The sequence below is a fragment of the Fistularia commersonii genome, chromosome 19 (assembly GCF_037954325.1).
Source record: "Fistularia commersonii isolate RoL2024-O1a breed Wild chromosome 19, RoL_Fcom_v1.0, whole genome shotgun sequence".
NCBI classification, from domain to species: Eukaryota; Metazoa; Chordata; class Actinopteri; order Syngnathiformes; family Fistulariidae; genus Fistularia; species Fistularia commersonii.
In genome coordinates, this window is record NC_141302.1 from 6938358 (window position 1) to 6961854 (window position 23497).

General features: G+C 39.5%; 1 protein-coding gene across 4 annotated transcripts in view; it reads right to left on the reverse strand.

Annotated features, from left to right (window-relative positions):
* Positions 1-996: 996 nt before the first annotated feature.
* Positions 997-23497, reverse strand: part of LOC147223610 (zeta-sarcoglycan-like) — a 51329-nt gene continuing 28828 nt past the window's right edge. For 3 of the 4 annotated variants that reach the window (XM_086165346.1, XM_086165347.1, XM_086165348.1), the window contains 5 exons: positions 18509-18596; positions 16518-16640; positions 15899-15971; positions 2639-2762; positions 997-1744 (listed from right to left, as the gene is read on the reverse strand). In XM_086165346.1, the coding sequence (XP_086021472.1) occupies positions 1553-1744; positions 2639-2762; positions 15899-15971; positions 16518-16640; positions 18509-18596 (600 nt within the window). In that variant the 3' untranslated portion in view covers positions 997-1552. The remainder of the gene's footprint in view (positions 1745-2638; positions 2763-15898; positions 15972-16517; positions 16641-18508; positions 18597-23497) is intronic. The other variant, XR_015107546.1, reaches the window with a different exon arrangement.

The following is a 23497-nucleotide window of genomic DNA, read 5'->3' on the forward strand; positions in this document are numbered from 1 at the left end:
TACAGGCTGGAATTAAAAAGTCCAGATCTGTGTGTCGCCTCATGCTGCCTTGGCTCTTCACCAAACCAGCCCTGTCTTGGCCAGGAGGAGCGTGGTTGATGAAGATGAGGGAACAGAATGGACGGAGACAAAGGTCAGTAAAGGTCAGCCAGCCACCTCAGGTCATTTAAATGAGATTTACAATAAGCCAATGAACAGATGAAAATGATTTTTCCTGAAATGAGGCACATGTGACAGATTGGAAGTACTTTTGATGCAATTCCAAAACAATTTACTGAGACAAAACTAATATATAACATTTTATTCTTGATTTTCGAAATGGTAGTTAAGGGGGAAAAAAAAGAAACACACACAAGATCCATGTAAAAGCCTCTTTGGATGATATCGATGACTGAAAGATGTCGAGGAGCCACGCAATAGGCCTCAATTTGACTTTCTCTTTTTTAGGAAATCGAATTTAGTCAAAAACTGGAGAAACTGTTTAGGTATGATCAAAACTCAGTTACAGCTTGATATACAATGTTCAAAAATTGCAGTCTCATCCAGTATGTTCATCATATTGCCGGTCAAAAAATATTATGACAGCTTATTCAAAACAGAGAATCATCTTAATTCTTAATTTTACTAAGAGAACATCTGAAGTCACGAAATCTTCGGTATGATTGGTTTTGTTATTGTTTGATTATTGAATTAAACATGGTGCTTTCACTTGTAATAAGGAAATGCAGTCAGTGAAATGTACTGAAGATTTCTCAAAATAAGATGCTCCTTAATAATTCTCTCTCGTATGAACTGAAATTGGATTTTTGAGCATCAATTTGATCAATATGCTTGCCAAGACTTTCAGTGAACATGTGATGAGATCAGGTTTTTCTTCTGTTTTGTGAAAGTATCAATGTCGTCAAGAAAAAGTAAAAAAATGAACATGTCAGCGTAAATGTGAACATTCAGGTTGATCTTGTTGGACTTGATATCAAAGTTTCCCTTCAGGTACAATTTTTTTCCACGTAAAATCATGTTTAATTTCAATTCGAACAACCACAGGTGTGGGGGAGAAATAATAAGGGAAAATATATATTGAGATATCGAAAATGCAAGAAAGTCTCAAATGTGGACTTCGAGGGGTGAAAGAAAAAAAAAACAAACTTGTGCTTACATCACTCCCTGTCATCGTGACTTCAAAACCCCCTTGCTATCCGACTGAACACAGTTTCAGGACTTGTCACAACTTGACACCTTTCACAGCTGAAGGCACCGGTTTTATTTTATTTATTTATTTCATCCCCATTTGTTCTTTCCTCATCCCGAACACTGCCAATGCATCTGCACAAAAAAAGGAACGAGTAGAAAAATAAAAGGTGTGTCCTCTGACTGAAAATGTTTCTGCTTGAATGAGATTTTCCTACTTTCAGGGCTGCTTGGTGGCACCGATCGTCCCTGGATGGCGGCGGGAAGCACATTCTGACGCCAAACCGGAACTCCGTGCCCAGTTCTAGGTCCCCTCTCAAACTCAGCAGCTTTCCAGCGCAGTGTCCGGGACGCCAGTCCCAGGTCAGCTCCACAGGCAGATGTTGCTCATTGCCTGGCAGGTGGAGCTGATGTCTGCCGGGGAGAGGTAGATTTTGCCGCTGGGGCAGACGCACAGCTCGTACACGGCTTGTTCTTGCAAGGCTTGGCTGGGCGACGGCGTGTAGACACCGAGTGGCAGTCGACTCAGCTGAATGCTGTTGGCGTCTAGAAGTATCTGAGAAAAAAAACAAAAAACAACTGTAATTATCCCTCCACCTGTTTCAATGCATATTTCTGTTCATCCATTCATTGATTCATTATCTATACCGCTAAACCGGCACCATTCCGTCTGTCATTCACACGTCACACGTATCACGTACAACTATTCACTATTCACTTTCTCATTCACACGTTTGTGCATTCTGTTTGCACCACCTGCATGCTTTTTTGACTGTGGGAGGAAACCGGAGAACCTGGAGGAAAGGCCTCCTGTCAATCAAATCAGAGACCCTCTTGCTGTGAGGCAGAATTGCTAACCACTGCGCCTCCGCACCGTTTTATGAATAAATGTTAATGAAACGGAGACAAAAAGAGAACCCTTGAAATGTCTTTGTAATCCTTCTTGTGTTGCTCTGTGGGCCTCCGCTTTGACGCACCACCACGAACGGGTAACTCATTGACACCAAGAACTTGTGACTTAATTCACACTTTAACCTCAAAAGATCTGATTCTCTCCCATTGTTAAAAATGTTGACAGATTTGAGGTCTGTTTATCACTGTCGGCTTGGAAAAATATTAAATTCGGACTTGTTCTGGATTTGAAAACCGACCATTTTATAAATCATTTGTGTTTAGAAAGGTGGTCTCTCAAGCGCCTTCTCTTACAAGGAAATAAAATATAGTAATTGCTATGAACGTGCAAAAATTCAAAATGTGGAATACACATGGATGCCACAGTATGTCACCTACCCACAAAGATAAATGAGAAATGAGAAATAATTTGAGTAGTTAATGGATGGTTTCAGGGCAACTGTTTGGGCTCTGCTGGGTATATTCTTGTCAGGGATGTTAAAATGATGACAGATGATCATGCTATTTATTTCTCTATTTATTTTGAACTCCAGCTCACCTCTCCCTCCGTGGACTCCAGCTGCAGGTCCTTTCTACTGCTGACCCTCAGAGACCCCTTGGCCGCACTGACCTCCACCCCTCTGGGAGCCTCCATGGTCAGGGTCCGGGTTGGAGACTCCAACCTGACCGTAAGAAGAAAAAAAGCACAAGTTATGAGATTTGGAGCATTAACTGATTGATTTATTCTGTTTATACTTTCAGGATCTTTGCATTATTAAAACCTTGCCTTTCAGCATGATTTAATAGCACATCACTGAGGTTAGAAGATGCCAAGGTTAAATTGATTGTTATTCAGTTCATAGTTTATGAAAATCCCTGTGTAATTACTTATTTAGGGCAGGTTCATGGTATTCAATCATATTTATAACAAACTCAAAGCAGTGGCGTATTTAAAAATAGAGTCAGAATGAATCGCATTTGAGAAAAAAAAAAGCCCATTGATATTTTTGTATGTATTCTGGCACCAGTTAAACCCTCAGTTAAACTCCTCTGCAGCCCATAATTGTATCAGCTGATTTTGACCTTCAGCAACACTGGAGCTAATGTTATTTGCATTTTCCTCCTGTGGACTATTTGTTTACACGTCGAGAGATAAGTGCAAGAGCCAATCAATGTATAATTTGTTTTCATAACTCATAACTGTTTCAAATTGATTTTCTCCCCCCATCTTCCCCCAAATCTGTTTTCAATGAATTTTAAATGGGAGACTTAAAGGAGACGTCCTGAAATCGCTTAAATCTCTGTACCCTCTGAAAGTGGCACACATTTCGGATTATATGCTATTGGAATAAGGGGGGTTGGGGGCTGAAGTCAAATGAATTTCCAATTTCATCTGCATTTGAATGGCTTCTTTGACTTTAAAATCTGCTTTCCGGTACACACAATTTGGATGGGATCTGTGAAACGAGACCTGCAGGAAGAGAGAAGAAGATGTGCATTTGGTAGTTTTTTTATTTGCCTTCCTGATATCCTGCTTAGTGTCTTTCCTGAAAGCTGTTTAAATATACCGAAGACACCCCTCGAGTAAACATAGAATATTATCCAGACATGTCTGATTCATGTCATTGCTTGTGCTGGGTTTTCATTTTATCTTATTGAATGCAAACTTTTTTTTTTCCATTATCAGCCCGTATAATTGATTTTCTGAATCTATTTAGTATGAATTAGTAACAATGAATTAATAGATGTCCAACTCCTGTGGTATAGTCATCTGTGAGCGGTATGACTCCCCTCTCTATCGAAGAATGATATCTAAATCAGCAGTGGAGATGGAGAAAGAGACAGACAGAGACAGCATCTTGTCAATACTGATATTGTAATCATTTTGTTTCTTAATAAGATAAAAATCTACTAAATATAGATACTTTTGTAAACATGATGTTATCAACCTATAATTTTGCTTCTGAGCAATAAGCAAATCGATTTTGATGTTAAGCCAGTTATTAAAAGAAGCGATGAGGTGTTATGAGCGGCATCTGACATGATGCGATTATAGGGCCGGGGTATTTGTTCACCTCCATAACACAATGATTTCAGGGATTTAGCGTGATTGCAATTAACCAACGATTACTGCTCGATTGTTCCGCACATTGAACTACTTTTTAAAGCGTCAAATTCACTGAAGCCAAAACTGTCTGATAGTTTGACCTTCAAAATGTTTTCAGGCCAAAGTGCCTGCAAACCATTTGTAATCGTGCGTCGCTTAATAGCATTTTCTCGAAGAAGACCGTTCATGAGCACACACATTAAGGCGGGTATCTATCCGATTAATAGGCTTGAGCAAGATTAAGCCAGTTATAGGTTTAATTTTGCTGTGGATATATTTTTGGTTGATAACTGCACCACTTACAAGGGTCTCGCCTCACTAATTCAATAACCCAACCGGGAGTTTGTTTCAATATGAATGTTAGATTACTGTAACCCTGCTACGGGTTGCATTTTGTTTACTGCACACATTTGATGGCCTGGCCTTGCCAATGTTAAAAGACCCATGCCAGTTTGAAGTAGTCCATTTGTGGTTAATATATGCGCAGCATGCTTTTTAGTTCTGGACTGGTTTAATATTTAGAATATGCTGAGAGAAAATGGATTTAAATGGTTTGGTGCAAAAATGGGCACGTATAGGGGCGACACCTCTTTCTACCTGCTGCCACCTCGCTCTGTGTTGCAGCCGTGTGTTCTCAGTTCCTGAGGAGACTTTAAGCAGGATGCTCGGCATTCTTTTTCTTGGATTTTTTCAGACAGCAGCTGCTGCCTTGCATGTATATTCATGGTTTTAGCTGGAGGATCATGACTACACATTGATTCATCTAGTTTAATTGGAAGTGGAAGAGAAAAAAAAAAAGTATTTTGTGGAAATACCTAGTTATTGACTACAAAATAATACCGCATGTTTTTTGGCCATATAAAAAGGATTTCTAAAACGAACTGGACATTTCCTTGAGAAAAGGTTGCAGGACCACCCAAATGTTATGCCACACTAACACAGACAAGACAAAACTACGAAAAATAGCTGAGAAAATAAATTGCACCTCTGTCATCATCCGAATCGCACACAAGCCGGGAAATTCTGCCAGAAGAAAAAGGCAATTTTCCTGAGTGCTTGTTTCGCGCAGTCCAAAGTAAAGCAATAAATGAGATAAATTAAATTAAAATGCCTCTTGGGTTTTATATCTCACAGATGACTTCCGTGTCCGTGTATAGAAAGCTCACGGTCCAATTCCTGAGCAGCGTTAAGTCCAATGTCACCTTACTGCTGACTTTTATAAGCAGTTACTTTTATCTTCAATGAGATACTTTGAACTACAGCAGCCACTCTTCAGTTATTTTCAGATAAATGTAATTGTGATGAATACGTCGGGACCTAGTGTCAGGAACTCCAGAAATTTAGTATGCTGCAAAGCCAAATTGTGATTTTTTTTTTTCATTATTCCCAATCAGCTTAATTGTATCTATGATTGGATTGGGTGATGGGACAACTATGTTATTATTTTAAACAATATATTGGGGATCAGGAATTTTCTGGACATTTCTAAATGATTGGTAAACAAAACATGCTTGAAAAACAGGAACAATCTGTTTCCAAGGAGGTTCTTCTCTCTGTGACAGAAACTGAAACAAATTATACAGGAGAAAAGACAAAAATCTGTTGCAAGATAGTCTCAATTAGTTGTACTATTTCAAATAAATGAGGTTGAGAATTGAGTTACTTTTCTTTGCTGCTGTCTTTTATACTATGTTTAAGAGAACTATTGAACATCAATTTAGTCTATCAGAGTCTGTCATAGCTGATTTAAATTTTTGTTCAGATCATTTTAGAAATGTCATTGAGTCAAACGATCCTGTGCTAATTTAGAGGTTGTTATATTTTTTCTTTTTTTCCTACTCAGGTCTTTATCTTTTTTTCCTTTTTTTTGTATTCATGTTCACTCCACGTTTTTTCAAATCACTGGTGTGCTGAGTCAACTGACCTAAAAACAACTGATGAAATCAAGAAGAAAATAGGTAAACATTAGCAGGAAATTTAGTTATGAAAGGAGTTACAAGGAAATGACCTGGAAATCATTGGAAAATTAGTAGACAAACATGCTTAAATGATTCAGTATTTGAAATCATAATGCACTGCATAAACCATTTAAATAAAAATGAGATTAAACTTAAAAATAAGGGCGCAATAATATCTATGCTTTCCCTGACATGTGAGTTTTATAAAACTTCAATTCAACTGATATCAATGCACAAAAATGCGCTGCTAAATTTTGTAGCATTCATTTTTTTCCTGATACTGCCAAGATGATCCAGACATACAAATGGAATACGCTTTCATTTATTCACTCATTTTGTATTCAGTTTCATAATTTCACTGAATTAACTACTAAACAGGCCAGGGATCCAGTCCAAATATAATTTTAAGCAGAGTGCAATAAATTTCCAGAGAATTTCCAGACATAAATGTATTTCTGCAAAAATATTCAAAATCTAAGTGACCCCTGAAGTGCAGACCGCCGCTGCTCAGACATGAATAAAATATATTAATCTGAGACTTTTGAAGTCCCACATGGTTGTTTTGTTTCTTAATATCGTGAAAATCTATGATTATTAGTCTGTTAATGAAGAGTCTCAGTGAATAAACAGCACAGAGGCACTTCCACCGGGGCTCCAGCTCCAACCAAACACTGATATCTACCCGCCATCAAATAACCTTTGTGATATTTGCAGTCATAAAGACTGTTTATGACAAGCCCTCTCCCCTACGCTGGGAAATCTGACCAGCTTTTCCTGCCGGATGGATGACCTTTCCGTCTGCTTAAAGGTCACTGTATCTCAGAGCTGTGCGCCCGACTAAATGTGCTTATGGTCATAGTTGATGTCACTGTGGATGAGGTTGTTACTGCACATCTCCTCTGCCTGTGTGAGGATACTGGAGGTGAAAGTCAAGTTTATTTTTATAGGTCACACTCACACACTATGTCGATGAGCACTACATTCAACACAACAGCGGCCTCTCTGCAGCCGAGACTGCGCTGTGGCTGTGCTCGGACTCCCTAAGCTTGACTGACAAGGAGCTTCAGCATAAACAAGTCTGAAACTACAGTTGCGCCCATGTCAGTCTGCAAAGTATCATAATTCTGACGACTCTGGGAAATGAAACAATTCATTTCCTGTCGCGCTTTGTGTTCAGGAGCCCTTATTGCTCTCATCTGCGGTTCGAAAACAAATTAACAGTGCTCAAGCCAGAAAAAAAAAATACATGAGTAGAATAAAGGTTTGGATAAATTATTCTGAAATGTGCTTTTTTTTCTGTGTGAACCCAGAGAATCATCATTTTCGGCTCATTATATTTGCTTCACGGCAAATTTACTTATCTACTATCCCTGAAACAGGCAGTCAATCAGGCAGTAAAAAAAGAAAAAGAGGGCAATTGCAACAGGCAGACTATTATTCATGTAGGATGGGTTTTCATACAGTTTGTTACATGTCAAATTCTGACGCTTTTAAGACATTTTTGTGGATTGTCTTTAGGAGGAACACAACAATCCCCCCTCCCACTATATGCAGACAAGAAATTGAAAACAGCATAGACTATGGAACATCTATGGAGACTTTTAGTCATCCAAGTGATGATTCTCAAAATCGTTACAACAAGAATTATGACAAGAATTATGAAGAACGAATAGCCACAGATGTATTTGATGTATGAGTTGACAGCATCTTCTCTGGCGTCTGGTGACGCTGCTCGGCTCAATCAACTTCGGTCTTGCTCTCTCATCAATTCAAAGCACAACCATAAGAAAAAAACCTTTGAGGCATCAATATATGAAATAGAAATAAAAAAAATACTACACAGGAAGCAGCAAAAAAAACCAGAAAAATAATCAAGACAGGATCTTCATTTTTTTTTTGTAAGGGTTGGGATGGGAGGTTGAAAAAAACCTGCATTAATGCAGCCGTTGCAGTTGCTTTCATTTACACGTGTCTACGATCTGTCGTCAGACAATGAGATGAGTAAGAGATTGCGCCTTGACATGTTTACCAAGTCTGCCTCACCGCAGCCATAAATTCATTTTATTATCACAATGTCTGGCAAAAATCTACATCAATTTGGGAAGCGATGACAGCTCTCAACTGTGGTGAAATTTAAGCAGCTTTTTGTTTCCTCAGCACACACTGGATATATTTAAAGTTTTGCACCCTCTGAGGATTTTTCCAGAAAAGCTTACGTTTTAGTCGGGACGCAAGGTCTGCAGACATTCAGAAAGTATGAGTACGCAGCTAAAGAGCCAGACATTTCCCTGGGGAGTAGCTCCATGTCTGATGGATGTGTAAATAAGCAACCGCTTGCAAACACATTTGCCCTATCAACTGTGGAAAAGTCGGACCGGAGTTAACTAGAAAGAGAAGAGTTGTTCTCTTCTGTCTTTATCTTCTTAATGAACCTGTCACTCTTGTTTGGACGTTGGCGCTGCTGCACAACGTGTCCCAGGAGCTGCTTGGATCAACTCGAGAGCAGGGCTCTGCTGCCGGCCTCCCCGTGCTCACCAGCGGGGACGCAGAAGTGGCAGAGAAAAGAAAACTGAAAGCATCTGTCTTATTTTCTGATGCTCAGCCTGGAAACGCAGCGGTTGAAGTTTGCACTGCAAAGAAAACAGAACGCCTTCGCAGCCTGTCTGTCTGCTGGTAAATGTGAAACGTTTCTCGAGAAATTCCCCCGTGTCTTTAAGGATCAGCTTGATTTACATTCTGGAGAAAAAGGAAAGGTTTGAGACATGAGTGAGACCTGACCTCCTTCTGTTGCTGCTTCATCTCAAGAAACTCACAAGAATAGAAGCATTTTCTTTGGATACGATGGACTAGTGTTTATGTTTGCCTGCATAGTCACATATAAATATATATATATATATATATATATGTGTGTGTGAGTGTGTGTGTGTGTGTGTGTGTGTGTGTGTGTGTGTATAGTCTACCAGTGGAGAAAGTTGTAGTTAGGCTTCATATTTTAAGTATATAGAATCACGCTCACACACACACACACACACACACACACACACACACACACACACACACACACACACACACACACACTGCAATTCTTACTGGTTGGTAGGTGATCAAATACTAATGTCATGCTATAAAAAAAGCTAATTGATTATTTAAAAACCATACAATGTGATTTTCTGTGTTTGCAGATGACATTGTGATCTGTAGTGAGAGCAGAGAACAGGTTAAGGAAAATCTAGAGAGGTGAAGGTATGTGCTGGAAAGAAGAGGAATGAAAGTTAGTCACAGCGAGACAGAGTATATGTGTGTGAATGAGAGGAACTCAGGTGGAACGGTGAGGCTGCAGGGAGTGGAGATCGGGAAGTTGGAGGATTTCAGGTACTTGGGGTCAACAGTCCAGAGCAACATAGAGTGTGGAAAAGAGGTGAAGAGACGGGTTCGAGCAGGTTGGAATGGGTGGAGAAAAGTTTTCAGGGGTACTATGTGATAGAAGACTATCAGCCAGAATGAAAGGAAAGTTGTAAAACACAGTGGTGAGACCAGCGATGCTGTATTGCCGAGAAACAGTAACAATGATGAAAAGACAGGAGGCAGAGCTAGAGGTCGCAGAGATGAAGATGCTGAGGTTCTCTTTGGGAGTGACCAGGATGGATAGGATCAGGAATGAGTCTATCAGAGGAACAGCACATGACAGATATTTTGGAGAGAAGGTCAGAGAAGCCAGACTGAGATAGTTCGGTCATGTACAGAGCAGGGATAGTGAGTATATTGGTAGACGGATGCTGGAATTGCAGCTGCCAGGCAGGAGGTCTCGAGGACGACCAAGGAGAAGATTTATGGACGTAGCGAGAGAGGATATGAAGGTAGTCAGTGTGAGAGAGGAGGATACAGAGAATAGGGTTAGATGGGGAAGGTTGATTCGCTGTTGCGACCCCTGAAGGGAAAAGCCGAAAGGAGATGTGATTTTCTGGATTTTTGTTTTAGATTCTGTCACTCACAGTTGAAGAATACCTATGATAAAAAATACAGACCTCTACATGCATAGTAAGTGGGAAAAGCCGAAAACTCAGCAGTGCATCAAATACTTGTTCTGCTGCCTGTATATATCTACACGCACGCGCACAACCGCCGATATATATATATGTACACATATATATAAATAGTATATATATATTTGTATACATACATATAAGTATACATACATATATATACATATACACATATATGTATATAAGTATACATATATATGTGTATATATATAGTATACATATATATTTATGTATACATATAAGTATACATATATATGTATATATATATACATATATATATACATATGTGTGTGTGTGTGTGTGTGTGTGTATATATATATATATGCATTTCAGAGCTGGTGATGCAAGATGATGCCTTCTGTCTGGTGTCCAATTACTTGTAAATTAACAAATCTATGAATGTAACATTTCGTAAATATGTCTCGGGTTTTACATCCAATTTGCTGGTAATGCTTTTCTCGGCTAATCCGGGATATCAGAAACTGTGATGTCATCCTTCGGGATGGGATGTGGCTGAGTGGGCAGTCAGCTGGGGATTCAACACTTCTTTACCTCAAATCTGTCCTCAGACACTCTGCAGGGGGAAACTGAGCTGATCAAACTACAGAAGTCACAGCAAGGTGAGCTCATCAACAGCCAACAACAGCCAAGACTTAAAGTATTGAAGCTCAGATGAGAGCAGGAAATGACACATCGACACATCCTTTCATTTCTTAAAACCAAACTCCACTTGTTTCACAGACATCAACCACTCTCTCCTTGAAAGTTCAGTTAGGCGGCACACACACACATGCACACACTCACTGCTGAGGTTTTAGATACATCAGAATCCGGTTCGTCGCCAGCAAAAATGTTCATAGTACCGGTACGTGTGTCCCGGTACCTCCAATTTCGATGTACACAAAAATAGGAGAAATAAAAGCAATTGACAAAAACAAGGGGAGATGCCACACACTTCAGATTAAGAATAAAGAAGATAAAGAGGGTGAAATATGCAGATAGTGAGAAAGCATAATATGGGTTTTTAAAAGCTTTAGTAAATGCAAGCTGCTGTCCACTGCTAGACAAGAGCCATAGAAATATGTAAAATTAGGTAATTTGAGTAAACGCAACATAATATTATTTTTCTGTTTTTTTTACTCTATATTAAATTTTGCTACTGTGTACAATATACAATATACAATAAAATTAACATAATTACGAAAATAAGACAGTTAGGTTTTAGATCGTAAATCAAGTATACCAGAGTTAACGTTGGGTGCCCGAGGCTTTTATCTGATGAAAAAAAAAAAAAAAAAAAACTTACACAAAAGACCAAAAAACTCTCGGAACTATATAACCAATTGCTTTTCACTAAGCCTACCTTCGTGAACCTTAGGGGGATAAAAAAAACAACAACTTACATATAGTTTGGAAAAACAGTCCGTACCCTCAGCCTGTCTGTCAGCTCACACGTTGTTCCGGCTATACACTTTCCCCCTCTTACCCCCCCCTCCATTTCATGGACTGTGAATGGAGTTATTCAGATTTTCAACACATGAACAAACTGAACTGGGAAGGAAGCAGACTGAAAAGTCCATTTCTCAACTCTCAAAACGGAGGGCACTCTCTGTACTCGGGCAAAAGTCGTCTATTTAAATCATTTCACATACACATGAGATAATACTACCTTAATGTTCTTGCTAGGAAATTATTATATCACTACTTATCCAACCGTCTGTCCAGAATGGATATACTTCTTTTGTGTCACATGAATAAAACAAGCTGTAATGAGAACCTTTGCACGTTTTAGTTTAGGATATGAAACATAGCATAACAAATTAGCTCAGAAAATGTATTCCAACATTATGCTTTCTGTTTATTTTAATTTTAACATCCACGGCTGGAAAGGGGCAAAGCTCCTCGGCTGACTGAGATTGGGAGATCAAATTGAAATCTCCACAGCAGATTAGTGTTGCTCGGAGAAAATAGTTTGAAGCCCATCTGTAATGTTTTATTTATTAAAGCACATGTTTTGCATACTGTAATCCTTTAGCTTATATGATTTTTTTACATTTCTCCAGTATTAAACTGCATCGGACAATAGCGCAGAGGGGGGACATCCTTATGATAACCTGTACATTAACATCCCTGGTTTGCAACTCAATTTAAAGTTAATGAAACTGAGAAAAGTTAAGGGGTTCCATATTTCAAGTACACAGTTAAATGGCAGTTGAGCTACGTGGTATATTCAATTATTCCGAGGCAGCATCGTGATGACAAATAAAGACAAACTTGAGTGCTAGTGTACACAGATAAAGCTCCCGGGGAGAAGAACAGGTGCTTCAAAGAAATGGGACATCTCAGGTGGGTTCCTTTGATTTGGTTTTTACTCTGTTCTTCTCCCAGATTACTGTTGGCTTGCAGAGAAAACACATCACAAAGATAACTATCTTTCTTGAAGGGGAAAAAAAAAGTGTGTGTGTATGTGTGTGTGGTGGTGAGGGGGGCATGGACGTGAGCCAAGCCCTATCCTTATCATCTAGAGCAGTTTGTAGTTTGCAAAGAGATGTCACGCGCTTAGGGAGAAGAATGATGAAAAGTCCTAGAGCTACAGATGCAAACAATACACGGTGAAAAAGAGAAAGTGCGTACGCCACTTTACACCAAGAAATTGGAGCTTGTGAAGGTGCCCTGACAATCTGCATTGTGCTTTTTTATTTGCTTTCTACCACAAACCATTGTACACTTCGCAGGGGCGGGTGTTAAACAGCATATTTGGAAAAGCGAAGAAAAGACGGTGTTCTTTCTCGATCTAATTATATAGAACGTCCTGTTTTTTCTCTCCCTAAAAACATTAAAAAGTCCATTATACTGAGAATATTTTTTTCGTTATTTCTTGACACCCTAATTACATGGTAAAATGTCACATGGGATGATAAATTACATTTACACATGTGTAATCCATCAACAGTCTTGTTTCCGCTCACATAGGGATGTAGTGTGCGGATGATTTATGAAAAAATATCTGCTCTAGTAGCGATAATGGAGCCCATGCACGGAGTGCGGGTCAGTAATAGCAGTTGCTGATTTTCTGCTCTGGACCGAGTCTTTATAAATCAAATTAAAAAAAGGTGTGCGGATTAATCCGCAAGCAGAGATACACCATGTACTCTCCAGTCATGCCAGCAATTCTATGCTATAATTGCTGTTGTCCAATCAGAGCGGAGCCCAGCTGACAGCCCAGCATTTGCTCCTTATGCAGCCAGACAGTGTTTGCTGTTGGCTACCAATGTATCCTTTTGGAGTGAAAAAGTAACAAATAAAGACATCCGTAAGGAGAAAAACTTCACCTCTATTTTGCATTTTTAAAATAAAGTGGTGATGTCTGGGGTAGAAAGTTTGCCGAACGATCTCTGAGTTGTCTTGTTGTGTCCATAAGCAAAAGAGAGAGATATTACTAAAATATTGCGTTATTAGTTTGTGTGCTTCCTTCTTCTGAACAGGAGCAATTTTTGGCTTCTATTACCGTACTTACGATCCCATTGTGTTTATGCTCTAAAGGAGAAAGGATTTTCTACACCTTTTCTGAGGTAGAGTTCATCGCCACAAATGCTTTAGCAGACTTGTGTTTTGAAATGTGACATTTACCAATGACACAAGGCTTGGGACTAATAGGGAAAGTTCAGGTTTACTCTTCATATTTCAACTTCAAATATGCAAAATGGGGGGAAAAAAATTTGTTTTCTTTTTCTTTTTGTTCTTATTGCCTGTCCCTGACACCATCTGTGTATTATAGTGACAATAAAGAGAATGACATCACAATTGAATCAGCTTGAGAGAGTTTGGGATCTAATTTGTGTTTCTGTTTTCCTCCTGAAGTGTGGAATATGTTAATATACAGGGTTATTACTTGCACTGTTGCGCTGTAATCCATTTCAACAATGTATGTTTATCCCCTTGTTGGAAATAACTCCAGAAACTCGACGCAGTCACACTGAATTTGAAAACTTTTCGGAGGAAGATAAAAATAACATTAGCGGATAACTTCTGTCTGACCTCCACGCGACAGATGAGGAAAAGATGAGTCTTGGAGGCTGCTTTGGAGAAGATAATAGCTTGTGATTATTAATCAACAAACTTCCAAAATAGGATTTAGTTCCACTACAATAAAGAATGATGTATTAAAATAGGAAAGACTAGGAATATCCTGGCTCCTAAGTGAGTTTTCAGCCTGGATATTAAATGATGTGTCAAATTTTTCAACTTTTAAAAGGGTGAAAGTGAAAATATCTCATGCACACATCTTTTTTTGTCTTTAATTTCCCCCTCTTCCGTCTTTTGACATCTGCACTTCGGTGAACCACCGTTTCGGAGAAAGTTGCAAAGTTTAAGGATCCACTGAGGTGGAAAGGCAAAGGACAAACAAGGGATCAGCGTCAAAAAGGAAAAGATGAAGATCATCTCATCAACGCCGGATCGAACTTTCCGATGATCGTGCAATGAAACAACGAAGAACAAAGCGAACTATAATCTCATCTCCTGAGGTGTCTTGATGACCTTTGACCCCTCCCCTGCTACATCGCAATGACTTTACATTCACAGGCAGCAGGTTGAACGGGATCAAAAGCCAGTCAAGATGGAAACGGGGATTAAAATGTACAACCCAATTAAGTTTCCTGAAACACATTTGCTGGAGTTTAAGAGTGACACGCCAGCGCGTTAATGGCTGTTTTCTTGGCCACAGAATTAGGGTAAGAACCCCCGGCAGATAACGACACTATCTTCCCATTATTTTTCTTTCAGCCTTAGTGTGGAAATCTTTGACAAGGTAAAAAAAAAAAAAAAAAAAAAAGGATAATAAATTAGATAAAAGGAGCATTTGTTTTACGGAAGATAGCAGTAATTTGCTGAGGGAAGCCAGTTATGATGGTGATGTATGATGACCGGGTTTTTAAATATGCAGTGTTTTCTAGTGTGTCATCCATATCAGCAAGACCAGTGGGAATGTGTTGGTTTGATGGAATGTGCGTATAAATCACTGGGTACTCGGATTCCTGTTCCAGAAAAATACTTTCCGTGTGTGAGCTCCTTCTTACGATTTTGGCCAGTTTGCAGATGGTCACCTCTGAGTCGAGCCTGTGTGCGAGTCCGCACGCGCGTACGTGCGCTTGCTTTAAAGTGAGCCTCATCTGTATTCCTCTCACTCTGCAGGAATTAGCTGCCAGAACACTGCTTTTTCTGCCAACTTTGATCCCGGTCCTCCCTCCAGGAACAGTAAGGTGGACAACAAACCACATGGGTTATAGCTTGTTAATGGAGTGACACGGGGCTCGACACCACAGGCAGCGGTGTGAGGATCGCCGAATGTGAGTGCGCGGGTCTAAAATGTATCTCCAATTTCCTACTTTGTCTGCGCTCTCTTAATGCTTTAATCGATCTCTGACTGCTCCGGAGTGCAGCGACCAAATGAGCTCACCCATAGGCTGAAAAATGAATAATAATGGTTGAATTTTGTTCTAAATTAGTGCAATAATGAGCCAACTGGTGGATGTCCAAATGCTTGAGAATAACGATAGAGGTAAAAAGCTATTCCCCGTTTTTTTTTTTTTTTTCTTGTCATCGACGATGTCACGAAACATTCAGAATTATCTTAAGATCCTCATCTTAATTGGCAACTGACATTCAGCTTAGGTGACTTCCAGTAAATCTTATTATGAATATGAACTTACTTCAGGTCTTCAGAAGCCTTTGTCCAGATCAGAGGGGTTTCCACCGAATGTCCGAACACCGCGCCTTCCGAGCCTGCCGATTGAATGCACGTTTACAATTCATGAAAGGATAGTTATTCGACAAGATTAACTCAGCTGTTTTATTGTGTTGCTTTATTTATTTTATTGTGTTCTTTCTTTTACGATGCAAAAGAGTGGTGCGCCAACACTTTTTAGAGTAACAATAAACCATCCTTGAGACCTTCGATTTGCATCCTTGTAGAAAACGTCTAACTTGTGAGTCAGGAAGATGACAAATCACATAATAAAGCAGATTTTTGCTGGAGGAGATGAATGTTGTGTCACCTGTTTCATTAACTTGCGCTGAGTATGACAGAGACAACAACTATGCAGTCCTTTATATTTTGCGGAATGACCAGGGAAATGTCACAGACATTTATGGCCGTGGTTTTCAGATGATGCTTGAGCTCTCCTGGAAATAAATGGCTTCCATGACCATGACACCCAGCGCTAAAGTTCATTGTTCAGTGATAGAAACTGATTTTTTTCAGACACTGCTGTTGTTTTTCCTCACTCACATATAAAACATTTAGCAGGTGAGACCGTGGAAGATTTTTACCGGTAACAGTGAATCTCTCTGTTGTCATGATGACCTCCTCCTCATCTGCGGTGAAGAGCAGTCTACTTCCATCTGTGCTTCGCACCTGTAACCTCTGACACTGGGCCTCCACTGCCTCCGGACCTGAAGAGAGGCAAGACTGTATGTACACGCTTCATCCATTTGGGGGGAATTGAATTGCCCTCCGTGCTATATTTGTGTTGGAGTTAACTCAAAATGCATGATTACGGCGTGAGGTGACGGGGGGGATAAGGAAAATGAAAATCCGACAAATCAATCACATTTTATTGAATTTCACATGTATGTCTTGAGCCATGTGAATGACTGCTCTGACTGTAAAAATGACTTGAATTCAAAGTCAGAGTGCATCTTTTAGATAAAAGATGCAAAATTAAAACATCATAAAATACCGTCTGCTTTCTTTATTTTCAAGAAATAAAGGTGTGTCTGAGTGTGAGTTTGTGTTTTGATATGACCCAAAAGAATTTCATTACATTTATTTTTAAGTTTAGGTGATTTTTTTTGTGATAGTTTTGTTTTGACACTTGAATTGGTTCCTGTTCCACTTTTTAGAAGTTTTCCATCAGTGTGTGTTTATGTCTTGTATTTGTTTTTTAGTTTCCTGTCTGTATGATGGGCTGCCCCAAACCCAGTATTCACCTGAGTCTGCATCAGCCCTGCCCCAGTATTTCTTTCTCTATAAGAAACAAACTTATCAGCTCCTTGCACCTATTTTAACTTGATTAGTTGAGTTTTTTTTTTTTCATTCACTTAATTTAGCTGTTTATTTCCCCAGAACAATATCAAGTCCTGCAGTTTCTGTGTGCCAGAAGCGTTTCTATTTTTTGCACTTGGGTCCACCTGTCACACACACTCAGCCTAAAAGGTCAAAATTAATTGTTGCACTAAAGCAAAAGTCAAAGCCATTAGAATTCATCCTTGAGCGATCATGAACAGAGTCCATCCAATAGTTTTAGTATCTGAAACAGTAAACTCACCAAACTCACCAGAGGACAGACTTGCCAGACACTATGAGGCTGCAACGGAACAAATTCCACCCAAAAAAGTTTTATTAGTTTGCAACACTAACTTTTTTTTTTTTTTTTTTTTTTTTTTTGTAGATACTGATGTCGAATAAAGGTCCCCTTATGTTTTTTTGGCTCACGTTTATCAGCTTCTGGAAACCGTTTGGGCATGTAAGTCTATTAGTGATCTAAAATACATTTGCAGAGTGGCTGCTCTGCAAATGAAAAGCGCCCAACAAAGCTGGATCAGTCATGCTTTTACAATGAATGGAGGCAAATCAGTAATCTGTTCTGCTGGTGAAGAATATTAATTCATGTACCACAGACTTTGGTGTTCTTCCAAATGTGCATGGAGAAACTTTAAAATCTCCCTTTCTCACTCTCCCCACTCTCTCACAATAATCCACGAGCCGCTGTGACTAGAGAATTTAATTATTCTCACCAAGTTTCATCTCATTTCAGACAAAATGCACTTCATAGAAAAGCACACATTAATTAACGCAAGAAGGTCACTCATGACCAAAAAGAGTCACGTCACAAGTCTTGTCAAATCAACATCAGCCCTCAACTCTTGTTGATCGAGATCAATAGCTATTACCTTTGATGAGCAGATCCACTGTTCATTATCATGTAAATTACTTAGTTAATTTTGAGAGATTGATGGTTGAAGTTGATGATAATTAGAATAATCCATTGCCCTTTCAAAAAGTATATCAGTGGTTAGGATCCAAGCCATACAGGCATAGAGACTATTTCAATACTAATCGATAAATAAAATGATGCAATAAATCATAAACCTGAGCGAATTATCACTCAGAACCAAACAGCACTTTTAGCAGAAATAGACAAATGAGTAAATATACACGCAACCACTGCACCCAATTTAAATCACCTTGTGAGCGTGCCCCAGCCAGTGATGACGCACCCCAACAAGAGTTTATTCTTCAATATTACATTGTGACTCACCCACTGTGAGCTGGCCTGTCAGTTGGCCCTGGTCATTCCGGGCGTTGAGCGTCACGTTCTTTTCTGAGCGCAAAACCAACAAGCTATCCTAGGGGGAAGCATTGATTGGAAAGGAGAGTGACAGAGAGAGAAAAGACAAAGAGGGGAAATGTGCTATATTAGGATTTTCCATTCATGGACTGTCAATCAGGTCTGAGTAGGGAGCGTGAGCGATCCTCCTTCACCACTTCCTCTTCCCATTTTCATCAGAAATCATGGGAAGATAGATCAAAAAGAGATCAATCCAGTTTGAGCTGAAGTTTTGAAGGAAGACGTCTGGTATGGGAGTGTTCAAGATGAGGGGGGGGGGGGGGGATCTAAATCACCTCAAGATAAGTGCTCAGGCACCTCCATCATTGCAGTTCTCAGACTTGAAGTGTGTTCAGGTTGAGTTGGCCGACACGTTTTATTGTCCTATCACGTCAGTTGTTTCGGGCTGACTCCAAGTCAGCCCGAAACAACTCGATCACTGCTTCCTCTCATGGTTAACTCATTATAGGCTGAAAACATGGCTGATCACTTTGTTGCAATATTGCAATGTTGCAATAAGTCTCAGATCGAAATACATTTCCTTAAATAATAAGTAAGTCCATTATTAAGTATGTAAAAAGCATTAATAAGTGTAGGTATTGTAAATTATTTTTGCAGCTTGATAAATCACTAAAAACAAATAAAGTAATGATGTCTCAGATGGGTTTTGAGTGATTACAGATAGATCGTGAACCACAGCAATGATTTAATTCCCAGCTGCATTTTTTTTCCAAACTTTTTCTGATTCTTTTCAGATAGAAAAAAAGTCGGTTAAGTAAAAGCAACGATTGAGACCATCTTATTCCCCTGTGTACTTGTACTTGTACTGTGTACAAAAAAGAAGTACTTTCATTCTTTTTTTGATAAAACATTTTTCTTCAAGTTACTTGCACAAGGGTCAATCTTTCCAGATCAGCCCACTTACAGCGTCTTCTTAAGCTCTCCTGTCCTCGCCTCCTGCTGACTTTAATTTTCTTCCTTTCCCCCCTTGTCATAGCTATAAAAATTGTTGCATTCCCCAGTTTGTCAAGACATAAGCAGCCACTTTTGAGCTAAACATAAATTCTGGTGCCACATTTCCAAAAACCCAGCAGTGACTTGTTGTGACCTTTTTGTTTTCAAGAATTACTTGTTTTAAAGCTCACAAAACCTTATATGACTGCTCCAACATCATTCTCAAAACAGCAATAGTGTTTTACAGCAATACGATGTTACATTAAATTTGTTATCTGCAAATCTCAATTTACTCTTAACATTAAAGTCAAATGAAAACAGACCACTGAACAACAACCAGTTGTTCAATTTTAAAACTTAGGCATTAAAACAATGGCAGATAAGCTCAGCAAAGAAAAGTACCAGTTAAAGAGGGACGTTTTCAGATCCCTTTTAAAAACTATCAATATTTTGTGGTGTCAGTACGAGGGTGGGATGAAAAGATGGTGGGGGGTCTCCACAGGGAGGATGCAGCTGAGCACAAGGCATGATCAGTGCAGAGTTTGGTCCTGAGGGGGGATGCAGATGGTTGTTGTTGCTGAATTGCAGGTTATGTGTGGACATTTGAAGGTTGAGCAAGTTATGGAGGGGCATTTCCATAGATGCACTTATGTGCTAGCGCAGAGATTTTTGCTATCCTGCAGGATAGACTGCAAAAAAAAGTACTACTACTCAGTACTTTTATGGATGTATTAAAAGTTCTGGAGCAGCGGTAGGAAAAGCACTGTCCGTGGGCCGCATACAGCCCACAGCATTGTTCAATCTGGCAAATTCACATCAACTACAATACCGTAGATTTATAGAGCTCATTTAAACAAAGAGTGGACCGCAGAATAATTTTCCGAGTGAATCACGACCTCGAGACAAGCGACTCGTTGGTCAGCAAAGGTTTGCCACCAAAAGAGAATGCAACATTTAGCATGCTAACTATGCTAGCAACTTGTCATCCGAAAAGCCGCAACTAGTGCGAAGTTAGACGCAAATCCAGAGCCCGGCTCACCCGACGACCACCTGACGCTGTCCTGAGAATATCCGCCATCGGATTTTGATGACAAAAATGGCAACAAATCTACCAAGGTCGGGTCCCACTCAGTTTGAAAAAAACTAAATGTGGCCCTGCAGCCAAAAAAGTTTGTGCAGCACTGTTCCAGAGTTTTTTTTTTCATATATACATACATATATATCTCCATGCAGAGTGTCTTATCGCTGTCTAGAATGGAGTTTCTCAGCATTTGACAGGTTGGTAGGGGGGTAGATGTCAATGTTTATTCAGTGATAAAGTAGGAGGTTTGTATGTATATTTAAAGCTGGAATTAAGGGGTTATTGAAGGGTAAACTCGAGGCTCTGTTTTGAGAAGGCTGAACATAATGACCTAAACTTGAAAAAGGCTCAAACAGCTTAGTAAGTTGCCCTCTCTGCTTTGCCCTGCAAAGGTCTTGCTGGATCCTTTAAAACCGAAGAGTGCACCTCTCGTTCTGCGTTTAATAAATATTTGTCTGCCATGTTTCTGGACAATTCTTTCAGAAAAAAAAAAAAAAAAATTGCAGTCTTTAAGTTGAACAGAGTATCCACATCTATACATGGAGAAAGAAAAGTACTTGTCCTATTGAGAAACCTTCTGATGGCCTTAACAGTTATGCAGTGATATGACCATTCTTATGTCAAACCTTGAATAGAAACGTTTGCATTTTGTGTCAGTGATGTGAGAAATATAGTGAGTTCAAAATCCTTTGAAATTGCCCTTCGAAACTCCTGCTTTTAAGTAACATTGGTTTCTGGCGGGCAGTTGGAGGTTACTTTTGTCACTTGAGGATGATGGAGCTTTAGATTTTACTTTGTGTAATAGAAGACAATCTTGTCTGCTTTAGTTAAAAAAAAAACATGTAAAGAGCTTGAGATAACCTAAGATAGATATCACGGCATAAATAAATACATAATATCTTAATGTAAGAGAAAATGTATTTACATGTTTTTGTTATAATCCATCAAACTAGTTGAGTGAATGTTTCCAAGCAGGGATACATTACTTGAAATAGAAGCTCATTTGAAGAGTTATGTTCTCAAATGTTGGAATTGACTTGTGAAAGGGGTTGAAGCCGATGCCTGTTTTCCATCCCGATCAGCATTGGCATCTCCTTGTTTTTACCGCACACGTTCAGCTATGGAACTCTTCCGCTCTCAGGCAGTTTTACATTTCGCAAGGTTATGGCTGTTTGACATTTGATAAATTGTACCTGTCTCTGCGTGCATACTGAAATGACTGTGGATCATAAAACACCTCCTGATGGTTCTGTTGTGAAAGATAATTGGTAATCTTCGCCATGTTCGATGCGTTCCAGAAAATGACGCACAATTGTTTTTTTTTTGTTTGTTTGTTTTTATGTAACATGCTACGGAATGCCTGTACCAATAGATACCCAATAAACCCCGTTTTGCTGCTTCATCTCTCACTAATGGCTCATGAACTAAGGTTTGGGAAAGGAAAAACTGATATACTTTGAGTGGTGTAACAGTTAGATGAGAAATTACATTTCATGATGAATATACTCCTGACAATTCATATCCTCATAATTTCTCAATTTTTCTCAGGGAAAGTGAGTAAATGATTTGCAGACTGTTTATACTCTTACCAATATCTTTCCAATCACCGTCCTTCTTAATGACACCCCTTTTATAAAGGGAGGCTTTGAATCAAACAAGATCCGCTGCTTTTCTACCACCTACATTAATCTTTCAACCACAATAAGTACTGACTGGAAGGGAAATGAAAAGGCTAAGAATGTCAGAGTCTATTTTGACCATTGAGTGGGTTGGGAGGCAAAACAAGTGGATGATACTTCACAAAAATAGAGCCATGGCCACATTTCTACAGAAAACTCTTGCTAAGTGCACATGTGAGTGTCAACTTTGATATCTCAAAATCCTTTCATCCTTTCAGCTTCACACTTGATGGGTGACTGCCGAAGACCTAAGAAGTTCAGTGTCGTGGAAAGTTTCCAGTATGATGTTGCTTGGATGCAACACGTTAAAGATTTATTCAAAGGTCCATTTGGTAGACTTTTTCCTATCCAGAATTTGTGGATGCCAATAATGCCAGAGTGGCAATTACCCCTGCCAGCAGCTGCTGCTTGAAAATGCAGATGATGCTTGGTCCTGGTTTTTCATAGTAGCGTTTTGTTGCTATTCCTAATTCAATACAGCAATTATACAGTTCAATCAATGAAGGAATGCCATCAGCCATTAAGTTATCCATGCATACTTAATGATTTTGTGTGCCACCATTTGTCATATCTCCAGCAAAGGAGTGGGAGTGACAAAGTTTCTTTGTGACATCAGTTACTTGCTGAGGAGGTTTACTTTGCACTGCATCATATTTACCTTTTATCAATATCACAAGTTCTTGACCTGCTCTAAACAGGTATGTGGTAACCCTTCTTGTTTATTTCCTCATATGCTCTGTAAGCAGCAAAAATGGAGAACGCTCATGCCTTTTATGAAAGGGCACTGCTAATTTTTCCAAACACACAAGCCATTTGCCCCCTACCCAGAGTTAGGACACATTATTGGGAAAATAAAGACAAATCTGAAAAGGAATATTTAATGTGTATTAGTCTGGACACCTGACCTAATGCAGCCTCTGGGCGGCACAGGCCAGTGTCTCCCTGAGCTGGTCCCAAGCCCGGATAAATGCAGAGAGTTGAGTCAGGAAGGACACCCGGCATAAAACTTTTGCCAAAACCAAAGATGCGAATCACTCATAATAACCAGATCAAACCGGATTGGTCGTGGCCCGGGTTAACAATGACCGCCATTGGTACCAATGACCTACAGGAAACCAATGGAAACTGGGCTACTGTAGGTCAAAGAAGGAGAGGAGGAAGGAGTGTTCGGACGCAGTGTCAGGATCTCCTCTCGGCAGCCGAGAG